The 20,011-nt window shown below is 47.6% G+C and overlaps 1 protein-coding gene across 1 annotated transcript in view; it reads left to right on the forward strand.

Annotated features, from left to right (window-relative positions):
* SYVN1 (synoviolin 1) overlaps window positions 1-17,694 on the forward strand; it is a 77,320-nt gene extending 59,626 nt beyond the window's left edge. Inside the window, exons 11-16 of the mRNA XM_063944844.1 lie at window positions 13,139-13,311; window positions 13,452-13,583; window positions 13,923-14,039; window positions 14,150-14,336; window positions 17,103-17,239; window positions 17,322-17,694. Of these exons, the coding sequence (XP_063800914.1) occupies window positions 13,139-13,311; window positions 13,452-13,583; window positions 13,923-14,039; window positions 14,150-14,336; window positions 17,103-17,239; window positions 17,322-17,452 (877 nt within the window). The 3' untranslated portion in view covers window positions 17,453-17,694. The remainder of the gene's footprint in view (window positions 1-13,138; window positions 13,312-13,451; window positions 13,584-13,922; window positions 14,040-14,149; window positions 14,337-17,102; window positions 17,240-17,321) is intronic.
* The last annotated feature ends 2,317 nt before the right edge of the window (window positions 17,695-20,011 follow it).

Here is a 20,011-nt window from a genome sequence, read left to right on the forward strand (position 1 = left end):
CCGCAGACCTACTGTGAGCTCAGCGCTTTATTGCAGGCAGAGCACTGATGGCTTCCCGCAGACCTACTGTGAGCTCAGCGCTTTAGTGCAGGCAGAGCACTGATAGCTTCCCGCAGACCTACTGTGAGCTCAGCGCTTTATTGCAGGCAGAGCACTGATGGCTTCCCACAGACCTACTGTGAGCTCAGCGCTTCATTGCAGGCAGAGCACTGATGGCTTCCCGTAGACCTACTGTGAGCTCAGCGCTTCATTGCAGGCAGAGCACTGATGGCTTCCCGTAGACCTACTGTGAACTCAGCGCTTTAGTGCAGGCAGAACACTGATAGCTTCCCGCAGACCTACTGTGAGCTCAGCGCTTTATTGCAGACAGAGCACTGATGGCTTCCTGCAGACCTACTGTGAGCTCAGAGCTTCATTGCAGGCAGAGCACTGATGGCTTCCCGCAGACCTACTGTGAGCTCAGCGCTTTAGTGCAGGCAGAGCACTAATGGCTTCCCGCAGACCTACTGTGAGCTCAGTGCTTCATTGCAGGCAGAACACTGATAGCTTTCACGTAGACCTACTGTGAGCTCAGCGCTTTTTTGCAGGCAGAGCACTGATGGCTTCCCGCAGACCTACTGTGAAGTCAGCGCTTTAGTGCAGGCAGAGCACTGATAACTTCCCGCAGACCTACTGTGAGCTCAGCGCTTCATTGCAGGCAGAGCACTGATGGCTTCCCGCAGACCTACTGTGAGCTCAGAGCTTTAGTGCAGGCAGAGCACTGATGGCTTCCCGCAGACCTACTGTGAGCTCAGCGCTTTATTGCAGGCAGAACACTGATAGCTTCCTGCAGACCTACTGTGAAGTCAGCGCTTTAGTGCAGGCAGAGTGCTTGATGGCTTCCCGCAGACCTACTGTGAGCTCAGAGCTTTAGTGCAGGCAGAGCACTGATGGCTTCCCGCAGACCTACTGTGAGCTCAGCGCTTTATTGCAGGCAGAACACTGATAGCTTCCTGCAGACCTACTGTGAAGTCAGCGCTTTAGTGCAGGCAGAGTGCTTGATGGCTTCCCACAGACCTACTGTGAGCTCAGAGCTTTATTGAAGGCAGAGCACTGATGGCTTCCCGCAGACCTACTGTGAGCTCAGAGCTTCATTGCAGGCAGAGCACTGATTGCTTCCCGCAGACCTACTGTGAGCTCAGCGCTTCATTGCAGTCAGAGCACTGATGGCTTCCCGCAGACCTACTGTGAGCTCAGCGCTTTAGTGCAGGCAGAGCACTGATGGCTTCCTGCAGACCTACTGTGAGCTCAGTGCTTCATTGCAGGCAGAACACTGATGGCTTCCTGCAGACCTACTGTGAGCTCAGCGCTTTAGTGCAGGCAGAGCACTGATGGCTTCCCGCAGACCTACTGTGAGCTCAGCGCTTTAGTGCAGGCAGAGCACTGATGGCTTCCCGCAGACCTACTGTGAGCTCAGCGCTTTAGTGCAGGCAGAGCACTGATAGCTCCCGCAGACCTACTGTGAGCTCAGCGCTTCATTGCAGGCAGAGCACTGATAGCTTCCCGCAGACCTACTGTGAGCTCAGCGCTTTAGTGCAGGCAGAACACTGATAGCTCCCGCAGACCTACTGTGAGCTCAGCGCTTCATTGCAGGCAGAGCACTGATAGCTTCCCGCAGACCTACTGTGAGCTCAGCGCTTCATTGCAGGCAGAGCACTGATAGCTTCCCGCAGACCTACTGTGAGCTCAGCGCTTCATTGCAGGCAGAGCACTGATGGCTTCCCGCAGACCTGCTGTGAGCTCAGCGCTTCATTGCAGGCAGAGCACTGATGGCTTCCTGCAGACCTACTGTGAGCTCAGAGCTTCATTGCAGTCAGAGCACTGATAGCTTCCCACATACCTACTGTGAGCTCAGAGCTTCATTGCAGGCAGAGCACTGATAGCTTCCCGCAGACCTACTGTGAGCTCAGCGCTTTAGTGCAGGCAGAGCACTGATAGCTTCCCGCAGACCTACTGTGAGCTCAGCGCTTTAGTGCAGGCAGAACACTGATAGCTTCCCGCAGACCTACTGTGAGCTCAGCGCTTTATTGCAGGCAGAACACTGATGGCTTCCCGCAGACCTACTGTGAGCTCAGCGCTTTAGTGCAGGCAGAACACTGATAGCTTCCCGCAGACCTACTGTGAGCTCTGAGCTTTCGTGCAGGCAGGGCACTGATGGCTTCCCGCAGACCTACTGTGAGCTCAGCGCTTTAGTGCAGGCAGAACACTGATAGCTTCCCGCAGACCTACTGTGAGCTCTGAGCTTTCGTGCAGGCAGGGCACTGATGGCTTCCCGCAGACCTACTGTGAGCTCAGCGCTTTAGTGCAGGCAGAACACTGATAGCTTCCCGCAGACCTACTGTGAGCTCAGCGCTTTATTGCAGGCAGAACACTGATGGCTTCCCGCAGACCTACTGTGAGCTCAGAGCTTTATTGCAGGCAGAACACTGATAGCTTCCCGCAGACCTACTGTGAAGTCGGCGCTTTAGTGCAGGCAGAGTGCTTGATGGCTTCCCGCAGACCTACTGTGAGCTCAGAGCTTTATTGCAGGCAGAGCACTGATAGCTTCCCGCAGACCTACTGTGAGCTCAGCGCTTTAGTGCAGGCAGAGCACTGATGGCTTCCCGCAGACCTACTGTGAGCTCAGCGCTTTATTGCAGGCAGAGCACTGATAGCTTCCCGCAGACCTACTGTGAGCTCAGCACTTTAGTGCAGGCAGAACACTGATAACTTCCCGCAGACCTACTGTGAGCTCAGAGCTTTAGTGCAGGCAGAACACTGATAGCTTCCCGCAGACCTACTGTGAGCTCAGCGCTTTATTGCAGGCAGAACACTGATGGCTTCCCGCAGACCTACTGTGAGCTCAGAGCTTTATTGCAGGCAGAACACTGATAGCTTCCCGCAGACCTACTGTGAAGTCGGCGCTTTAGTGCAGGCAGAGTGCTTGATGGCTTCCCGCAGACCTACTGTGAGCTCAGAGCTTTATTGCAGGCAGAGCACTGATAGCTTCCCGCAGACCTACTGTGAGCTCAGCGCTTTATTGCAGGCAGAGCACTGATTGCTTCCCGCAGACCTACTGTGAGCTCAGCGCTTTAGTGCAGGCAGAACACTGATAACTTCCCGCAGACCTACTGTGAGCTCAGCGCTTCATTGCAGGCAGAGCACTGATGGCTTCCCGCAGACCTACTGTGAAGTCGGCGCTATAGTGCAGGCAGAACACTGATAGCTTCCCGCAGACCTACTGTGAGCTCAGCGCTTTATTGCAGGCAGAACACTGATGGCTTCCCGCAGACCTACTGTGAGCTCAGAGCTTTATTGCAGGCAGAACACTGATGGCTTCCCGCAGACCTACTATGAGCTCAGGGCTTTAGTGCAGGCAGAACACTGATAGCTTCCCGCAGACCTACTGTGAGCTCAGTGCTTTATTGCAGGCAGAGCACTGATAGCTTCCCGCAGACCTACTGTGAGCTCAGAGCTTTAGTGCAGGCAGGACACTGATAACTTCCCGCAGACCTACTGTGAGCTCAGCGCTTCATTGCAGGCAGAGCACTGATGGCTTCCCGCAGACCTACGGTGAGCTCAGAGCTTTAGTGCAGGCAGGACACTGATAACTTCCCGCAGACCTACTGTGAGCTCAGCGCTTCATTGCAGGCAGAGCACTGATAGCTTCCCGCAGACCTACTGTGAGCTCAGCGCTTTAGTGCAGGCAGGACACTGATAACTTCCCGCAGACCTACTGTGAGCTCAGCGCTTCATTGCAGGCAGAGCACTGATGGCTTCCCGCAGACCTATGGTGAGCTCAGAGCTTTAGTGCAGGCAGAACACTGATAGCTTCCCGCAGACCTACTGTGAAGTCGGCGCTTTAGTGCAGGAAGAGTGCTTGATGGCTTCCCGCAGACCTACTGTGAGCTCAGAGCTTTATTGCAGGCAGAGCACTGATAGCTTCCCGCAGACCTACTGTGAGCTCAGCGCTTTAGTGCAGGCAGAGCACTGATAGCTTCCCGCAGACCTACTGTGAGCTCAGCGCTATAGTGCAGGCAGAACACTGATAGCTTCCCGCAGACCTACTGTGAGCTCAGTGCTTTATTGCAGGCAGAACACTGATGGCTTCCCGCAGACCTACTGTGAGCTCAGAGCTTTAGTGCAGGCAGAACACTGATGGCTTCCCGCAGACCTACTGTGAAGTCAGCGCTTTAGTGCAGGCAGAGCACTAATAGCTTCCCGCAGACCTACTGTGAAGTCAGCGCTTTAGTGCAGGCAGAGTGCTTGATGGCTTCCCACAGACCTACTGTGAGCTCAGCGCTTTATTGCAGGCAGAGCACTGATGGCTTCCCGCAGACCTACTGTGAAGTCAGTGCTTTAGTGTCGGCAAAGCGCCTGATGGCTTCCCGCAGACCTACTGTGAAGTCAGTGCTTTAGTGTCTGTAAAGCGCCTGATGGCTTCCCGCAGACCTACTGTGAAGTCAGCGCTTCATTGCAGTCAGAGCACTGATGGCTTCCCGCAGACCTACTGTGAAGTCAGCGCTTTAGTGCCGGCAAAGCGCCTGATGGCTTCCCGCAGACCTACTGTGAGCTCAGCGCTTTATTGCAGGCAGAGCACTGATGGCTTCCCGCAGACCTACTGTGAGCTCAGCGCTTTATTGCAGGCAGAGCACTGATGGCTTCCCGTAGACTTACTGTGAGCTCAGCGCTTTATTGCAGGAAGAGCACTGATGGCTTCCCGCAGACCTACTATGAAGTCAGCGCTTTAGTGCCGGCAAAGCGCCTGATGGCTTCCCGCAGACCTACTGTGAGCTCAGCGCTTTAGTGCAGGCAGAACACTGATAGCTTCCCGCAGACCTACTGTGAGCTCAGCGCTTTAGTGCAGGCAGAACACTGATAGCTTCCCGCAGACCTACTGTGAGCTCAGCGCTTTAGTGCAGGCAGAGCACTGATGGCTTCCTGCAGACCTACTGTGAAGTCAGTGCTTTAGTGTCGGCAAAGCGCCTGATGGCTTCCCACAGACCTACTGTGAAGTCGGCGCTTTATTGCAGGCAGAACACTGATGGTTTCTGCAGAACTTTGATGACTTTAAAGGAATTATGCTTGGGTCAGAGACCGAACATATAGGGGTAAATGTAATGGCCTGCGTAATGTAGGTATCAGCGAACATTCAACCAGTCTGTCTGATGTTTTAAGGGGCAATCATTTTGAATGGCAAAACCAGGAAGATTTAGCATTTTATGTGATTGCCCCTTTAAAACACCAGACTGCCTCGCCAGAAACTCACTGATGCATGCGTCACACAGTCTATTACATTTGCTGCCTGGACTGTTATATCTGGGGAAATGTTGTGGGTAAGATGGAACCCTAGACCTTTGTGGTGAAATGGCAGTGTAATCTAGGGATTCACGAACGCCCAAATGATTGTTGAAGATTTTTGTCTGGTTCCGTAAGAGCTCACAAAGCAGTACAACTGTGGAGAGTGGCTCTAAACTGCATCCCTGTGACTTTTATCTCTATCTGTAAGTTGCTGCAGACTTGTCAGGCAATGCTTTTGATCATCCGTAATGCCTTTTATCTTAGGTATTCTCATAGTAACACACAAGGCTTGTGGTTCTTCTATTCTGGAGGTCCTGTATTCCCACTGATAAATCAGAACACCATCTAGGAGGTGACACAGAAGTCCTTAATGGTGACTCATACTAGTACACTGGGATTTTTTTAGAAGCTGGCACACCTTGTAGAAGTACTGTTATATTGTCAACTACGTCCCATAGCAAAGAACATACTACCAGAAGTATCTTATTTGTCCTCCAGCATCAATGTCAAATTGTATTTTTGCACACAATTAAGTTTAACCAATACCTCCCAAAATTGTAAAATTAGCTTCTCACATGAAGGGGTTAAATGTTTAATCCTTAATTACTGGAGCTTCTTAGCTAACCTGTAGCACTGCACTTGTTGGGATTACATAGCGCAGCATGAACAGACAAGTATTTTGATATTTTATAGACCTGCTTCTCCAGCTTTTAATGCCGTGGTCCTGAGCTTTGTCATTAACCCTTAAGCTAACAGTTCACCGCCGGATAAAACTCGCTCTCAGACTGACCAATTATATGACATTGTCATACGCGATCAGATAATTTGTCTATGTGTCCGATGGTGAGACTATCCACTGTCAGATCTCCGCAGCAATTATTGCCCGACAGAATGATAATTGCTGCTTGGTCGTGGGCACAGTATATGGCAGCCTTCACTATATTGCTTCCAACTCTGCCTGGTGAGCACTGGCAGGGTTTGTGAAGTGAAAGAGAGCAAATTACACCTAGCAGTCACGCTGTTATAGTTTAAGGAGGTCTATATTGCCTTGCCTGTACTGTGGGGGAATCATTTAGAACAGTGGTTCTCAAACTCGGTCCTTAGGACCCCACACAGGTCACGTTTTCCAGCTCACTAAGCAGGTGCACAGGTGTGCTCATTACTCACTGACACATTTTAAAAGGTTGAGCTAACATGAACTATTTTGGGCCCTGAGGATAGAGTTTGAGAACCTGTGATTTAGAATATATTGCAATCTCACCCTGTATCGTGCAACGCATGGGTTTATGGCCTGGGGGTCAAAGTGCACATGCACTGCTAATAGTCTGTGCATGTGCAAGCCACAAGTAATGGAGAAGTCTTTTAATCCTCTCGGATATTTGTGAAAAGAAGCCCATAGGCTTTTATTGCCAACGCTATCTAGATGGTGTTCTGTATCGGGCGCAAGCTCTGGAAAATTACGCTTTCAGGAACTTGATGCTTCCGGTGACATTGCAGCCCTTTTGAATCCTATGGGGCCTGCTGTGCCGCAGTCCCAGTTCGTGCATATGGGGCTCCATAGGTATCCTATGCAATAAACCAAAGACCACAGCAGTTTTGTAAGGATTTATCTGATTTTCTATTTGATACATCCAGATCTGGGGATTTACAGTTTGTTCAATACACCTTACTGTGAGCGCTCTGGAGCCACATGACGTGTCCACTATGACTGACAATACCTTAACGCAGAGATTTTCAACCTTTTACAACTCGCGGCACACTGAACAAGATATATATATTGCCAAGACACGCTCAAATATAATGGTGCTGCATGGTGCAGTTGCGTGTCCTAGGATGTCATGTCACAGCTTCTCCATAGGTAACATCTGAGCCATGTCTGAGAAGGCCAAAAGAGCCCTACACAGGCCTGAAATTAGAACTGGTTGTGCAACCACTAAACCCACCAGTATTGATCGTTCCAGGGTCTCAGTAGGGGCAGCACACTAACGGGCCTGGCTCTGCTTCTATGGCGGCACACCTGGAGACTGCTCAGGGCACACTAGTGTGCCACTGCACAGTGGTTGAAAAACACTGCCTTAACGTGTTCTATACATCCCATGGGCTTCCTGTAATGTAGGAAGAATCCCTTATGATGACTGCAAGTACTATATGGTATAGGCTTCCACTATGTATTCTGTACAGTTCCAGCTTAATCGATGACGTGTAATGTAGAAGTTAATATTTCCTTTAAAGAAGGATGTGTGCACTCGTGTTTTACTCATTGCATGGTGAACACAATTTGATTGCAGGTATAAAAGTCAATAATCCTTATGGAAAACACGCCGTCCATAAACATTGGCAGCTTTTCTAACGTCAAAGGACCCGATAACAAGAACATGTAATTGTCACCTGACCTTACACCACTGAAGTGCTGAACCTTATGGGGTTTATGCTGTGCTGGGCTTAGTGTAATATATTTTTGAAGAGTGTCCTCTTGTGTCCGTATGCAGATCTGATACTTGAAGAGAAGGGGCATGAAAATGCATAGAGAGCACAGATAGTTTGAGGCAATCCAGTACAGAGCTGCATGGACTTCTCAGCAGCTGTGTCACTTACAGCTGAGAGCTGGTGGAAGTACACAGTGGTAACGGTCATCAGCTTTAGGGGCAGATGTATTAAGTGATAAAGCAGTGATAAGTGGAAGGTGATAATGCACCAACCAATCACAACGGGTTTAAACAATGACAGTAAGTAGCTGATTGGTGCGTTATCACCTGCTGCTTATCACTGCTTAATACATCTGCCTCTTAGTTAGTGCTGATTATGGATTTACTTCAGAAGCTTCCATCATTGCCCATGCATACGTAGTATAATTCTTGGTGTATTTTATAAATCCTTTTCTGCAACTTTTATTTGTACATGAGAAGGAAGCTTACACCTGCTGTGATTACTTTGATGTGGTTGGGTAAGTGTATCTGATGTTTGATGTAAACCTGGTGCACATTATAGTGGGACAAAGCTGTATGAGTCTATAGATGCCTCTGACTCTGTCCGTATACAGTATGGGAGTACAGAAGCTATTTTTTAAGTGCAGCATTTTAGAGCTTACTGTAGGTGTCCAACACGGCTTGAGCCCCTATGTGAGAAAAAGCAAATGTAAGGCACCTGTAACGTATCTGTGTAATGCAAGTCTCTATAGTATTATGCCACTAGAAAGACACAATGTGTTATTAGGATGTTTTGCTGTTTTCTCTTTCATCCATCTGGGGGACGCTGCGCCATTACTTGTGGGTTAGAGGTGTGTGGTTGTGGAGTTTGGCACAGAACTATTAAAACCTGACTCCTCCCCCCTCTAACCCCTCCCATCTCCTTCCTGCCTAGCCAGCACCTCAGTTTTAGTTTTGTGCCTGTGGAGTACAGACACAGATTTTTTTCTCTGAAAGATTTTAGTTAGATATTTTATTATTTTATTCTTGGAGTGCCTAGTCCCTGTATACAGGTGGCAGGTACTATTAGAGTGGGGTTAGCTAGATTTTCCCACTCTATTCTGCTGCTGGAGGCCACCACACTTCGGTCACTGGGGCTGGATTCCTGTCTCTGAGAAGTCGGCAGTGAGGAGGTACTGGATAGACACAATCTGTCTCTGACAGTATTGGTCTATCCTTCCTATGTATGTATATATATATATATATCTATATTCATTTTATTGAAACTGTCCTCCTCTCTCTCTCTCTCTCTAAGGGGAGGTAATTTTTGCAATACCCCCCCCCCCCCCCCCCCCCCCCTCCCCCCAGACCTCTCTCCGGAGGTGAGCGGTGGCGCGCAGTAGCGAGGGCTTTACTCATCCCTGCTACTGTCTTTTTGGGTAGGCCGGGAGAGGGGTGACGCTACCCGAACAGAGCAGCTCGGTGTAGCGGCGCGCGAGAGCCGCGGACTTCCGGCTGCAGCGCTCCTACTGAAGCTGACAGGCGCTTCCTTGTTCAAGAAGGGACGGATTCCCGCCCTCCACTGCCACGCGCGCACTCCCGTCCAGGTATGCAGGGCTCCAGCCGCCATCTTCTCCAGAGGCAGTACGGTGGACACTGTGCAGCGCTCGTAACACTTGTTTGGCAAGGCTGATCACCTAACAGCAAGTATATTTTGGGGGCACAGTATAATTCACAGTAGATTTACATTGTGTCATGCTATACTTTTAGGGGAGGTAATTTTTGCAATATATAATATGCATTGCACAGTATGATTCATAGTATATTTGCAATATACAACAGTATATGTCAAAGTATTGGACTACTCTACTGAGTTTATTGTTCATTTGTAGTGCATTTGCTGTTCATTTAAAAAAAAAATAATAATAATAAAAAAAGGGAATAAATTAATTAATTAATTATGAAATCTACAAAGGGTAAGACCGCCTCGGTGGTTTATTTTTTCCTGCTCACTATGTGGATCATAGCTAGCGAAGGGAAGCCCGGACGCAGGTACTCTCTGTGTTTCATGCTCTGGTGCATCTGTGGCGGACCAGCAGGGAAGTTCCGCGGATCAGTCTATGCCTCCATGGCTACAGTGGAAGCTCTATGGGCTCAAAATATGGGCTCAATCTCTAAACAAATTTGTTAACTCTGCCGGCAGTTCTTCTGCTACAAAATGGCCACAGCCGTTGCCCGCTATAACTTTTCCGGAGGAGTAGTTGGAAACATTCCCATTGGAGGATGGGGAAGTAGACCCAGAGTGGGATGGTAGGATGAGTAGTTTTTGTACTAGCTCAGGTGTTAGATTCTGATATAAGCCATCCGTCAGACTCTTAATATTCAGAGTTCGGAGGTGGCGGGTTCTTCCTCTGCCTTTTTCAAAACATAGAAAAGACAAGTTACTTTCTTTCCCCCTTATTCACACTTTGCGGATATTTAAAGGAGCCCTGGCTTAAGCCGGATTCTCCTTTCCCAGCCCCAAAAGAAATTGAAATTTATATATCCTTTTACAGATATCTCTCAACCCAAAAGTTCAAAATGGAATCCATCCGTTCGATTATCGCTGCCATGAAACCAGGGGAATATTTGGCTTCAATAGACATAAAAGGCGTCTACCTGCATGTTCCTATTTGGACGGGTCGTCAATCTCGTCTGAGATTCGCAGTCGGTCCTTGCCCTTTTTAGTTTCTCTTCCCTTTGGTCTATCCACGGCTCCTCAGGTATTCACAAGGTCATGGGCCGTGTGGTGACAATTCTGCGGTGCCAGGGTGTCAGCATTACTCCGTATTTAGACAATCTTTTCATCAGGACTGGCAGAGTTGATCCTTCACCAGAACTTGCGTCTCACGATAGAGACTCTATAGTCATTCAGATGGATAATAACTTTTCCACTAACCAGAAATCGTTTCTTCCTCGCGGACAGGACCTCATCTCGAATTACAACTGATCCGCTTGTCTGTAAAGACTCGTCAGTCGCTTCGCTGGTGGCTTCACAGCCCCAATTTGACCAAAAGTGGTTCCGTTCATGACTTGGTCTTGGGTCATGGTCACCACAGACGCAAGCCTCAGAGGTTGAGGGGCGGTGTTTCAGACTCATCACTTTCAGGGGTTCTGGAACAGTCGAGTCGAAGTTACAGATCAACATCTTGGAGTTGAAGGCAGTCGGGTATGCACTCCTTCGGATTCAAACCATGGTAAAGGGTCATCCAGTCCGGGTTCAGCCCGACAACGCCACGGCAGTTACTTAAATAAACAAGCAGGGAGGAACTCGAAGCTGGACCGCCAGGAAAGAAGTCGCTCAGGTTCTCACTTGGGCGGAACATTGGGTTCCGATCATATCCGCGATTCACATTCCAGGAGTCGAGACCTGGGAAGCGGTTTTTCTTAAGCCGTCCCACGGTGCATAAGGGAGAGTGGGGGCTTCACCAGGAGGTGTTTCTGACTCTAGTAGCCCGGTGGGGTATACCCGATGTAGATCTGATGGCATCTTGTCTCAACAATAAACCTCCTCTCTACGGGTCGCGTGCTCAGGACCCTTAAGCAATTCTAATCAATGCACTGACGGCGCTGTGGCACTTTCAACTGGGATATGTGTTTCCACCATTTCCACTGATTCCACGTCTGCTTCAACACGTTCAGAGAGAAGGTCTTCCAATCATTCTGGTGGACCCAGATTGGCCACGATGACAGTGGTACACTCTTCTGCACAATAGGGTCGTCGAGAAACCATCCCGACCCCCTCTGCTCCAGATCTTATGATTCAAGGACCATGTCACCACACAGGTTGGGTCGGCTGACTTTGACGGCTTGGTTCTTGAATCCAACATTTTAAGCGGAAAAAGGTTTTTCTCGTCCTGTTGAGTAAACGATGATTCAGGCCAGATAACCGGTGGCTTCTGGAATTTACCACGGAGTGTGGCGTATTTACATTGCTTGGTGTGAAAAGCGTGGTTTAACACCGGATGTGTTTAGAGTTTCCTCATCTGTTATCTTTCCTTCAGGAGGGTCTCAATAAGGATCTGAGACTTCTTCACTAATGGGGTCAAGTTTCTACCTTATCGGTTCTACTTCATAGGAGACTGGCTATCATTCCAGAAGTTCAGACGTTCCTTCAGGGAGTTCTTCGGATTCAGCCACCTTTATTTTTTTTGGTTCCTCCCTGGGACTTTAACTTAGTCCTTACGGCTTTTCAGAAATCTCCATTTCAACCTTTGGAATCTGTACAATTGCGGTTTATAACGTTCAATGTCTTCCGATTGACAATTGCCTCCAAAAGATGAGCATCTAAATTGGCAGCTCTTTCTTGCAGACCACCCTTGTTGGGTTTTCATGATGATCGGGTGGTTCTGCGAACAAAACCTTCCTTCCGAAGGTTGTGTCAGCGTTTCATCTAAATCAGGACATTGTCCTTTCAGCGTTTACTCCTCCTCCTTCCGGGGAGGATTCCCATTTGGCTCTTTTAGATGTGCTTAGGGCCTTACGGATTTATTTATCTCGTACGAATTCTATCCGTCGTACGGATGCATTGTTGGTTTTTAATGGCTGCGTCCAAACGAGATTGGCCGGATTCCAAGTACACAGTGACTTGTTGGGTAACTACGACCATCACACAGTCTTCTAATGTTTCAGTTCCTGACTCGATTCAAGCTCCTTCGACTCCAGCTATTGGAGCTTCTTGAGATGTTCGCGGGGCTGCGTCTATTGAGCAGTCGTGTAGGGCGGCGACCTGGTCGTCTGTGCATATGTTTTAAAAAGGTTTTACCCTTCTAACACTTTCGGTTTGGAGACTGCCCCTGTTGGGCGTCAAATTTGGCGGACGGCTATGCCGTCTATGTCTCCCTCCTCTCATTTGCTTGCTTTGGGAAATCCCACAAGTAATGGCGCAGCGTCCCCCAGATGGATGAAAGAGAAATAGGGATTTTTGTTTACTTACCGTAAAATCTCTTTCTCTGATTCCATCTGGGGGACGCTGCGATCCCTCCCATATGTTGTCTGGTTTAACCAGTTAATTTTTTTCGGTCAATCTCCTTTGGCTTGGCTAAACGTTAACTGAGGTGCTGGCTAGGCAGGAAGGAGATGGGAGGGGTTAGAGGGGGGAGGAGTCAGGTTTTAATAGTTCTGTGCCAAACTCCACAACCACACACCTCTAACCCACAAGTAATGGCGCAGCGTCCCCCAGATGGAATCAGAGAAAGAAATTTTACGGTAAGTAAACAAAAATCCCTATTTTTTTTTTTACGTTGTTGTTGTGGCGGATTATTTTGAGGGCCAGGATGCGTCATCTCTAACAGGCTGACTTGTTATATGATGAGTTGCTGGTCTCTCTACACAGTACTTATTCCAATACAATTATTCCTCATTCCTCCTCCAAGCTGCCTGCGTTCCTGGTTCCAAAGACAGCAGACATGTCCCACTTGCCGTATGGATGTGCTCAGAGCCTCTCTCCCCAGCCAGACACAGACACCTGCAGATCAGCCTGATCCTGCCCAGCAGCCACATGTAGCTCCCGCACAGCAGACTCCAGTTATTCCTCCACAGCCCAACTGTAAGTTAAACCATGAATTCATAACCTACGCATAGTCACTGTTTGTTTTAGGTTTTGCTAGGAATAAATTACATGCTATTGACATAGTATGGATATGTCAGTGCTTTTCACTCTGTGACTCCCTGCTCGCTCCCATTTAGTTCCTCCTGGGATTCTTCCTCCTTTTCCTCCTGGGATGTTTCCACTTTGGCCTCCCTTGGGTCCTTTTCCTCCTGTTCCTGGGGCTCCTGGAGCCAATGCCCCTGAAGAAGCCAATGCAGGACCCTCCACTGGTAAGAGTATTCCTTTTAGATCATCCCTTCTAATGTGGACAGAGGCAAAAATATCTCTCTTTAGGAGTGTTTAACAATGTATCTCCAGTTACTTATTAAATGTAGTGGTTTGGTTTATGTTGAACAGAACGTGACTTCATACTTTATTTAAAATGGAACTGAATACTTTACATAATTGAAGATGCTGACTAGAACATATTTCTTTCCTGGAAACGCAACCGCCTTTTAAGCTATCTTGTATCATCCGTGTGAAGTAACAATTGCATCTATTCATAATCAATTACATTCCCTTTAATTATATTCCAGAGCAGTTGATAACGTATAATTTGATTATTCCAGCATCTGCACCAAGACCTGGCGATGGTTCCGGTGGTCCAGATACATCTGCTGGAACATCTCTACCAGGGTTTCCTTTTCCACCTCCCTTTTTGGGAATGCCGATTTTCCCTCCTTTTGGTAAGTTATAATGGCCTGAATAGCCTCGTAAGCATACTTCTTAGTAGCGGAGCAGTGACAAATGTTCCCAATCATTGATGGCTTTTGTCTTGCATTATATTTTTCCTTAGGATTGCCGCCAATGCCAATGCCTCCTGCAGGCTTTGCCGGTTTGACAGATGATGAGCTAAGAGCAATGGAAGGTCATGAGAGGCAGAATCTGGAAGCCAGGCTACAATGTCTTCAGAATATCCATACTCTTTTAGACGCTGCCATGTTGCAGATTAACCAGTACCTGACCGTGTTGGCGAGCGTTGGGTGAGAGTCCCTGAGAGCCCTTCCACTTAACTCCATCATATTAGGCAGAGACGCTTGACCATTTTCTGTGTTTGGAGTGATTATGGTAGACATGGGTGGCAACATCATGAAATTATGATACCAAAGAAATATTTTTATTACTTTTTTTTTTTTCTTTTTGGTATTACATTATAAATATATTTCTGTGTCTGTGCGAGTGACTGACCAGTACGTTCTTCCATTGCTAGAATGCAGTATGCCAAATAGCATACGTTGTGGGATCGGTATGTTTTACCGGCACACGAAATGCCGTCTGTCAGTATACCGACGGCGGCATCCCATCTGCCAGAATCCCGGCAGCGAGAGTACTCTCCGCGCTTCAGGACCCACCAACCAAGTGGGAATAACCTGCGGTGGTCAGGATTTCATCTGGCGGTATTTCACCGGCTGTCGGGATTCCGGCATCAGTCTCCTGACTCCGGCATCCCGACAGCTGGTATTTTAATGACATCCCTACGGTGTTGGCTCATCTTCCTTAGCTGCAGATGTCTCTGCTACAAGACATATGGGGTCATTCAAATTTGTTAGCAGTTGGGCAAACCCATGTGCACTGCAGAGGGGGTGGCGCAGATATAACATGTGCAGAGAAAGTAGATTTGGGTGTGGTGTGTTCAAACTGAAATCTATATCGCAGTGTAAAAAAAAGCAGCCAGTATTTACTCTGCACAGAAACAAAATAACCCATCCAAATCTAACTCTCTCTGCAAATGTTATATCTGCCCCACCTGCAGTGCATGGTTTTGCCCAACTGCTAACAAATTTGCTGCTACGATCAGGTCTGAATTACCTCCATAGTTCTATTTCTTTTCTTTCGGTTTACATTCCTCCTTGTACTGCAACCTCTCTCCTTGCCTCTGAATATAGCTGGCCTTTTTTATTGCCTCTAGCTTGAGACTGCCATCGTCCGAGTAGTTCCTCCAGCACCAGCACGGGAGGAACTTTAGACCACATATGGATATGGGACAGTGACTTTAAATATTTGTCCATCCTTCATGAAGTATCCATGTGGGGGCCGCAACCTCCTGTGGTCTTGGAACTTCCAAAAACTCACCCTCCACTTTTCAGCTGTTATCTTGGCTCTAGCGGCTACTGTCCTGTGGCTGGCTACAATTCAGTGAAGCACCTGTGCCCTATAAATAATTTATGCAGTTTAGATTAGCAGCACACAGTTGCGTCATTACTAGCAATCTGTTACTGTGACAGATTACAGTAAGCGATAAATCCTTGTTGGTTTATTTTTGCTTTATTACCTCTAGTTGATCAGGTTGTTTATATGTTTATGCTTACACCTGCCTTAACTAGTGTTTATGAATTACTTCTCTTTACCCTTAGCCAAAGTGAGAGTTCAATTCTCTGAACGTCTTACAAGATCAGACCATGACACAATTTGAATAATACCAGCTTCCTGAATGCCTCTACACCTCTCATATTAATCCCAGAGATACCAATAGACACTATTTAATGTACCGTAACTACTGTACTACACACAAAATGTGGGTCTGCATCCTCACTAATTGAAGATGTCCGTCTTAGCTCCAGCATTTCAGATGCATGTGACTTTTATAGCGGCTTTACCCCTGTGCAGCCTGCTGAATCTCTCACACCCCTACTACTTTTCCAGTCAAAAGCATTGATAGCCAGGCTAAGGACTTGAAAGCTCATCCACACTTCCAAGGTGGATAGATTTGTAGAGGTGCAGAAAAGAAGTAGATAAATTTACTTGGAAAGAGTAGAACAAGGTAACATATATATATACACACATATAATTACCTTCAGTGGATTTAGGACTATTCCGGTTAGTGCACCGTAAGGAATGAGCATATGAGCCATTCATATGCAGCTATGTGTAGCCTGCAGTGATGTCATTCCTTCAGTATAGAATGTGTCCTTGGCTTTTATGCCACTTTCAGATCAAAATATGATCATAGCAGTCGCTCTGTCACTTGTCTGATTGTCTTTCAAAATAGTCTGGGCTCCTTGCCCTTTGCTGGTCATCCTCTATTTGAAAATACTACTTCTTGATAAATGCTATATATTAGATTTCAAACTATGCCAATCAGTCCCTGTTTATAACATTTGAAGTTGCTTTAACCCGTTTTTGGGACAGTTTAAATGCCAACAACTGAAATATCAGACTGGGAGGTATCAGTAAATTTCACAGAATACAAGTAATGGGTCCTACACATTGAGCGATCCACCGCCGGGCTGCCCGACGGCGAGGGGGCAGTGACGGGGTGAGTGAAGTTTCTTCACTCTACCCGGCTCCATAGCAGTGCAGGCAAATATGGACAAGATTGTCCATACTGGCCTGCATACACAGCCGACAGGGCACCAGCGATGAACGAGCGTGGGGCCGCGCATCGTTCATCGCTGGTGCCTCCACACTCAAAGATATGAACGCGTTCTCGTTCATTAATGAACGAGATCATTCATATCTTTGAGTATTATTGCCCAGTATGTAGGGCCTATAACTCTCAACAAAAAAACAAACAAAAATTAAGCATCTAGCCTTTGAGGAGGTACAGAAGGCCATCAGTTGCAGGCTTCCTCTTTTCTATTGGGTGATGTCTCCTTTTTCACTTCTACCTAACTTTCCAACACCCTTTTCACTTGATATATTTAGAAATAATAAGATATTGATTACTTACTGATATATATTTTTCAAAAACAAGTCCGGTCATTGCATTCCCTTTTTATTTTCTAATATTGTTTTCCTCTATTCAACAGGCCCCATCGTCCTTCCATACCCACCACACAGTCTCCATTAGTTACCACAGATGCCCCTTCCCCTAGTCAACCAGAAGAATCTCACACATCAGACACATCCTCAGCTGCAGCTGATGCTGGGTCTTCACTCCAGTCAGGTACATGCTTTATGCTAAACTGATTGTAACTGTTTAAAATACAATTTAAACAATATATATTAATTTTTGTGTTTTTCCACAGATTCCCCCATACCTACAAATGAAGAGATTGTCAACGGCGCTGAAGGTGGCAGTTCAGAAGAACCAAATGCAGAGGAGCTGCGACGACGTAGACTACAAAAACTTGAAACTGGATCCTCCGAAGCTCACTGAGGCTTCATCCCTGGCCTGACTTGCACAGAAATAAATGTGTATTGGAAGGAACATGAGATTCTTTTGGACTCTATTAAAAGCCAGGCAAAAGTTAAGCTGGACTTCTTAAATATATATATATTTTTTAAGGACACAATATGAGCTCTTCATGCAGATACTTGTTAAATGAGGGAAAACTGGTGACCTCATTAATTGTGTTGGACTTGTTACAGTAAAATTAAACTTTGGACCATTCTATTTTAGTTGATGAAATTTAATTTTGATTTTTCTCTAACGTCCTAGTGGATGCTGGGGACTCCGTCAGGACCATGGGGAATAGCGGGCTCCGCAGGAGACAGGGCACATCTAAAAAGCTCTTTAGGTCACATGGTGTGTACTGGCTCCTCCCCCTATGACCCTCCTCCAGGCTTCAGTTAGGTTTCTGTGCCCGGCCGAGTAGGGTGCAACCTGGATGGCTCTCTTATAGAGCTGTTTAGAAAAGTCTTTTTTAGGTTTAAACTAATCAGTGATACCTGCTGGCGACAGGATCACTGCAACGTGGGACTTAGGGGAGAGACTTGCAACTCACCTGCGTGCAGGAGGATTGAAGTCTTAGGCTACTGGACACTGAGCTCCAGAGGGAGTCGGAACACAGGTCAGCCTGGGGTTCGTCCCGGAGCCGCGCCGCCGATCCCCCTTACAGACGCTGAAGACGGCAGAGACGGAGGTCCGGTGACAGGCGGCAGAAGGCTTCTCAGTCTTCATAGAGGTAGCGCACAGCACTGCAGCTGTGCGCCATTGTTGTCTCACAGGCTCACTGACACGGTCACGGAGGGTGCAGGGCGCTGCTGGGGGCGCCCTGGGCAGCAATATAAATACCTAATTTGGCAAAAGAAATACACCACATATAGCCATTAAGGCTATATGTATGTATTTTAACCCAGGCCAGTATTAAAAAACCGGGAGGAAAAGCCCGCCGAGAAAGGGGCGGAGCTTATTCTCCTCAGCACACAGGCGCCATTTTCCCTCACAGAAAGGCTGAGGGGAAGGCTCCCATGCTCTCCCCTGCACTGCACTACAGAAACAGGGTTATAACAGAGAGGGGGGGCAATGATTTGGCGATATAAATATATATTAAATGCTATAAGGGAGGAACACTTATATAAAGGTTGTCCCTGTATAATTATAGCATTTTGGTGTGTGCTGGCAAACTCTCCCTCTGTCTCCCCAAAGGGCTAGTGGGTCCTGTCCTCTATCAGAGCATTCCCTGTGTGTGTGCTATAGGTCGGTACGTGTGTGTCGACATGTATGAGGAAAATGTTGGTGAGGAGACGGAGCAAATTGCCTGTAATAGTGATGTCACTCTCTAGGGAGTCGACACATGAATGGATGGCTTACTTATGGAATTACGTGATAATGTCAACACGCTGCAAGCCGGTTGACGACATGAGACAGCCGGCGGACAAATTAGTATTGGTCCAGGCGTCTCAGACACCGTCAGGGGCTTGTAAAAACGCCCATTTACCTCAGTCGGTCGACAGACACTGACACGGACACTGACCCCAGTGTCGACGGTGAAGAAACAAACGTATTTTTCCTTTAGGGCCACAAGTTACATGTTAAGGGCAATGAAGGAGGTGTTACATATTTCTGATACCACAAGTACCACAAATAAGGGTATTTTGTTGGGTGGGAATAAACTACTTGTAGTTTTGCCTGAATCAGATAAATTAAATGAAGTGTGTGATGATACGTGGGGTTCCTCCGATAGAAAGTTATGGGCGGTATACCCTTTCCCGCCAGAAGTAAGGGCGAGTTGGAAAACACACCTTAGGGTGGATAAGGCGCTCACACGCTTGTAAAAACATGGCGTTACCGTCTCCAGATACGGCCGCCTCAAGGAGCCAGCTGATAGGATGCTGGAAAATATCATAACAGTATATACACACATACTGGTGTTATACTACGACCAGCAATCGCCTCAGCATGGATGTGCAGCGCTGAGGGGGCTTGGTCGGATTTCCTGACTGAAAATTTTGATACCCTTGACAGGGACAAGATTTTATTTACTATAGAGCATTTTAAGGATGCATTTCTATATATGCGTGATGCGCAGAGGCATATATTGTATTCTGGCATCAAGAGTAAATGTGATGTACATATCTGCCAGACGAAGACACGACAGTGGTCAGGTGAGGCAGATTACAGACGGCATATGGAAGTATTGCTGTATAAAGGGGCGGTCCATTGGACCTGGTGGCCATGGCAACAGCTGAAAAATCCACCTTTTGTTACCCCGAGTCACATATCGGCAAGAAAGGACAGTCTTTTCAGTCTCAGTCCTTTCGTCCCCATACGGGCAGGCGGGCAAAGGCCAGTCATATCTGCCCAGGGGTAGAGGAAAGGGAAGAAGACTGCAGCAAGCAGCCCATTCCCAGAAACAGAAGCCCCTCACAGCTTCTGCCAAGTCCGCAGCATAACTCTGGGGCCGTACAAGCGGACTCAGGTGCGGTAGGGGGTCATCTCAAGAGTTTCAGCACGCAGTGGGCTCACTCGCAAGGGAACTCCGGGATCCTACAT

Source organism: Pseudophryne corroboree, chromosome 11 (assembly GCF_028390025.1).
Source record: "Pseudophryne corroboree isolate aPseCor3 chromosome 11, aPseCor3.hap2, whole genome shotgun sequence".
NCBI lineage: Eukaryota > Metazoa > Chordata > Amphibia > Anura > Myobatrachidae > Pseudophryne > Pseudophryne corroboree.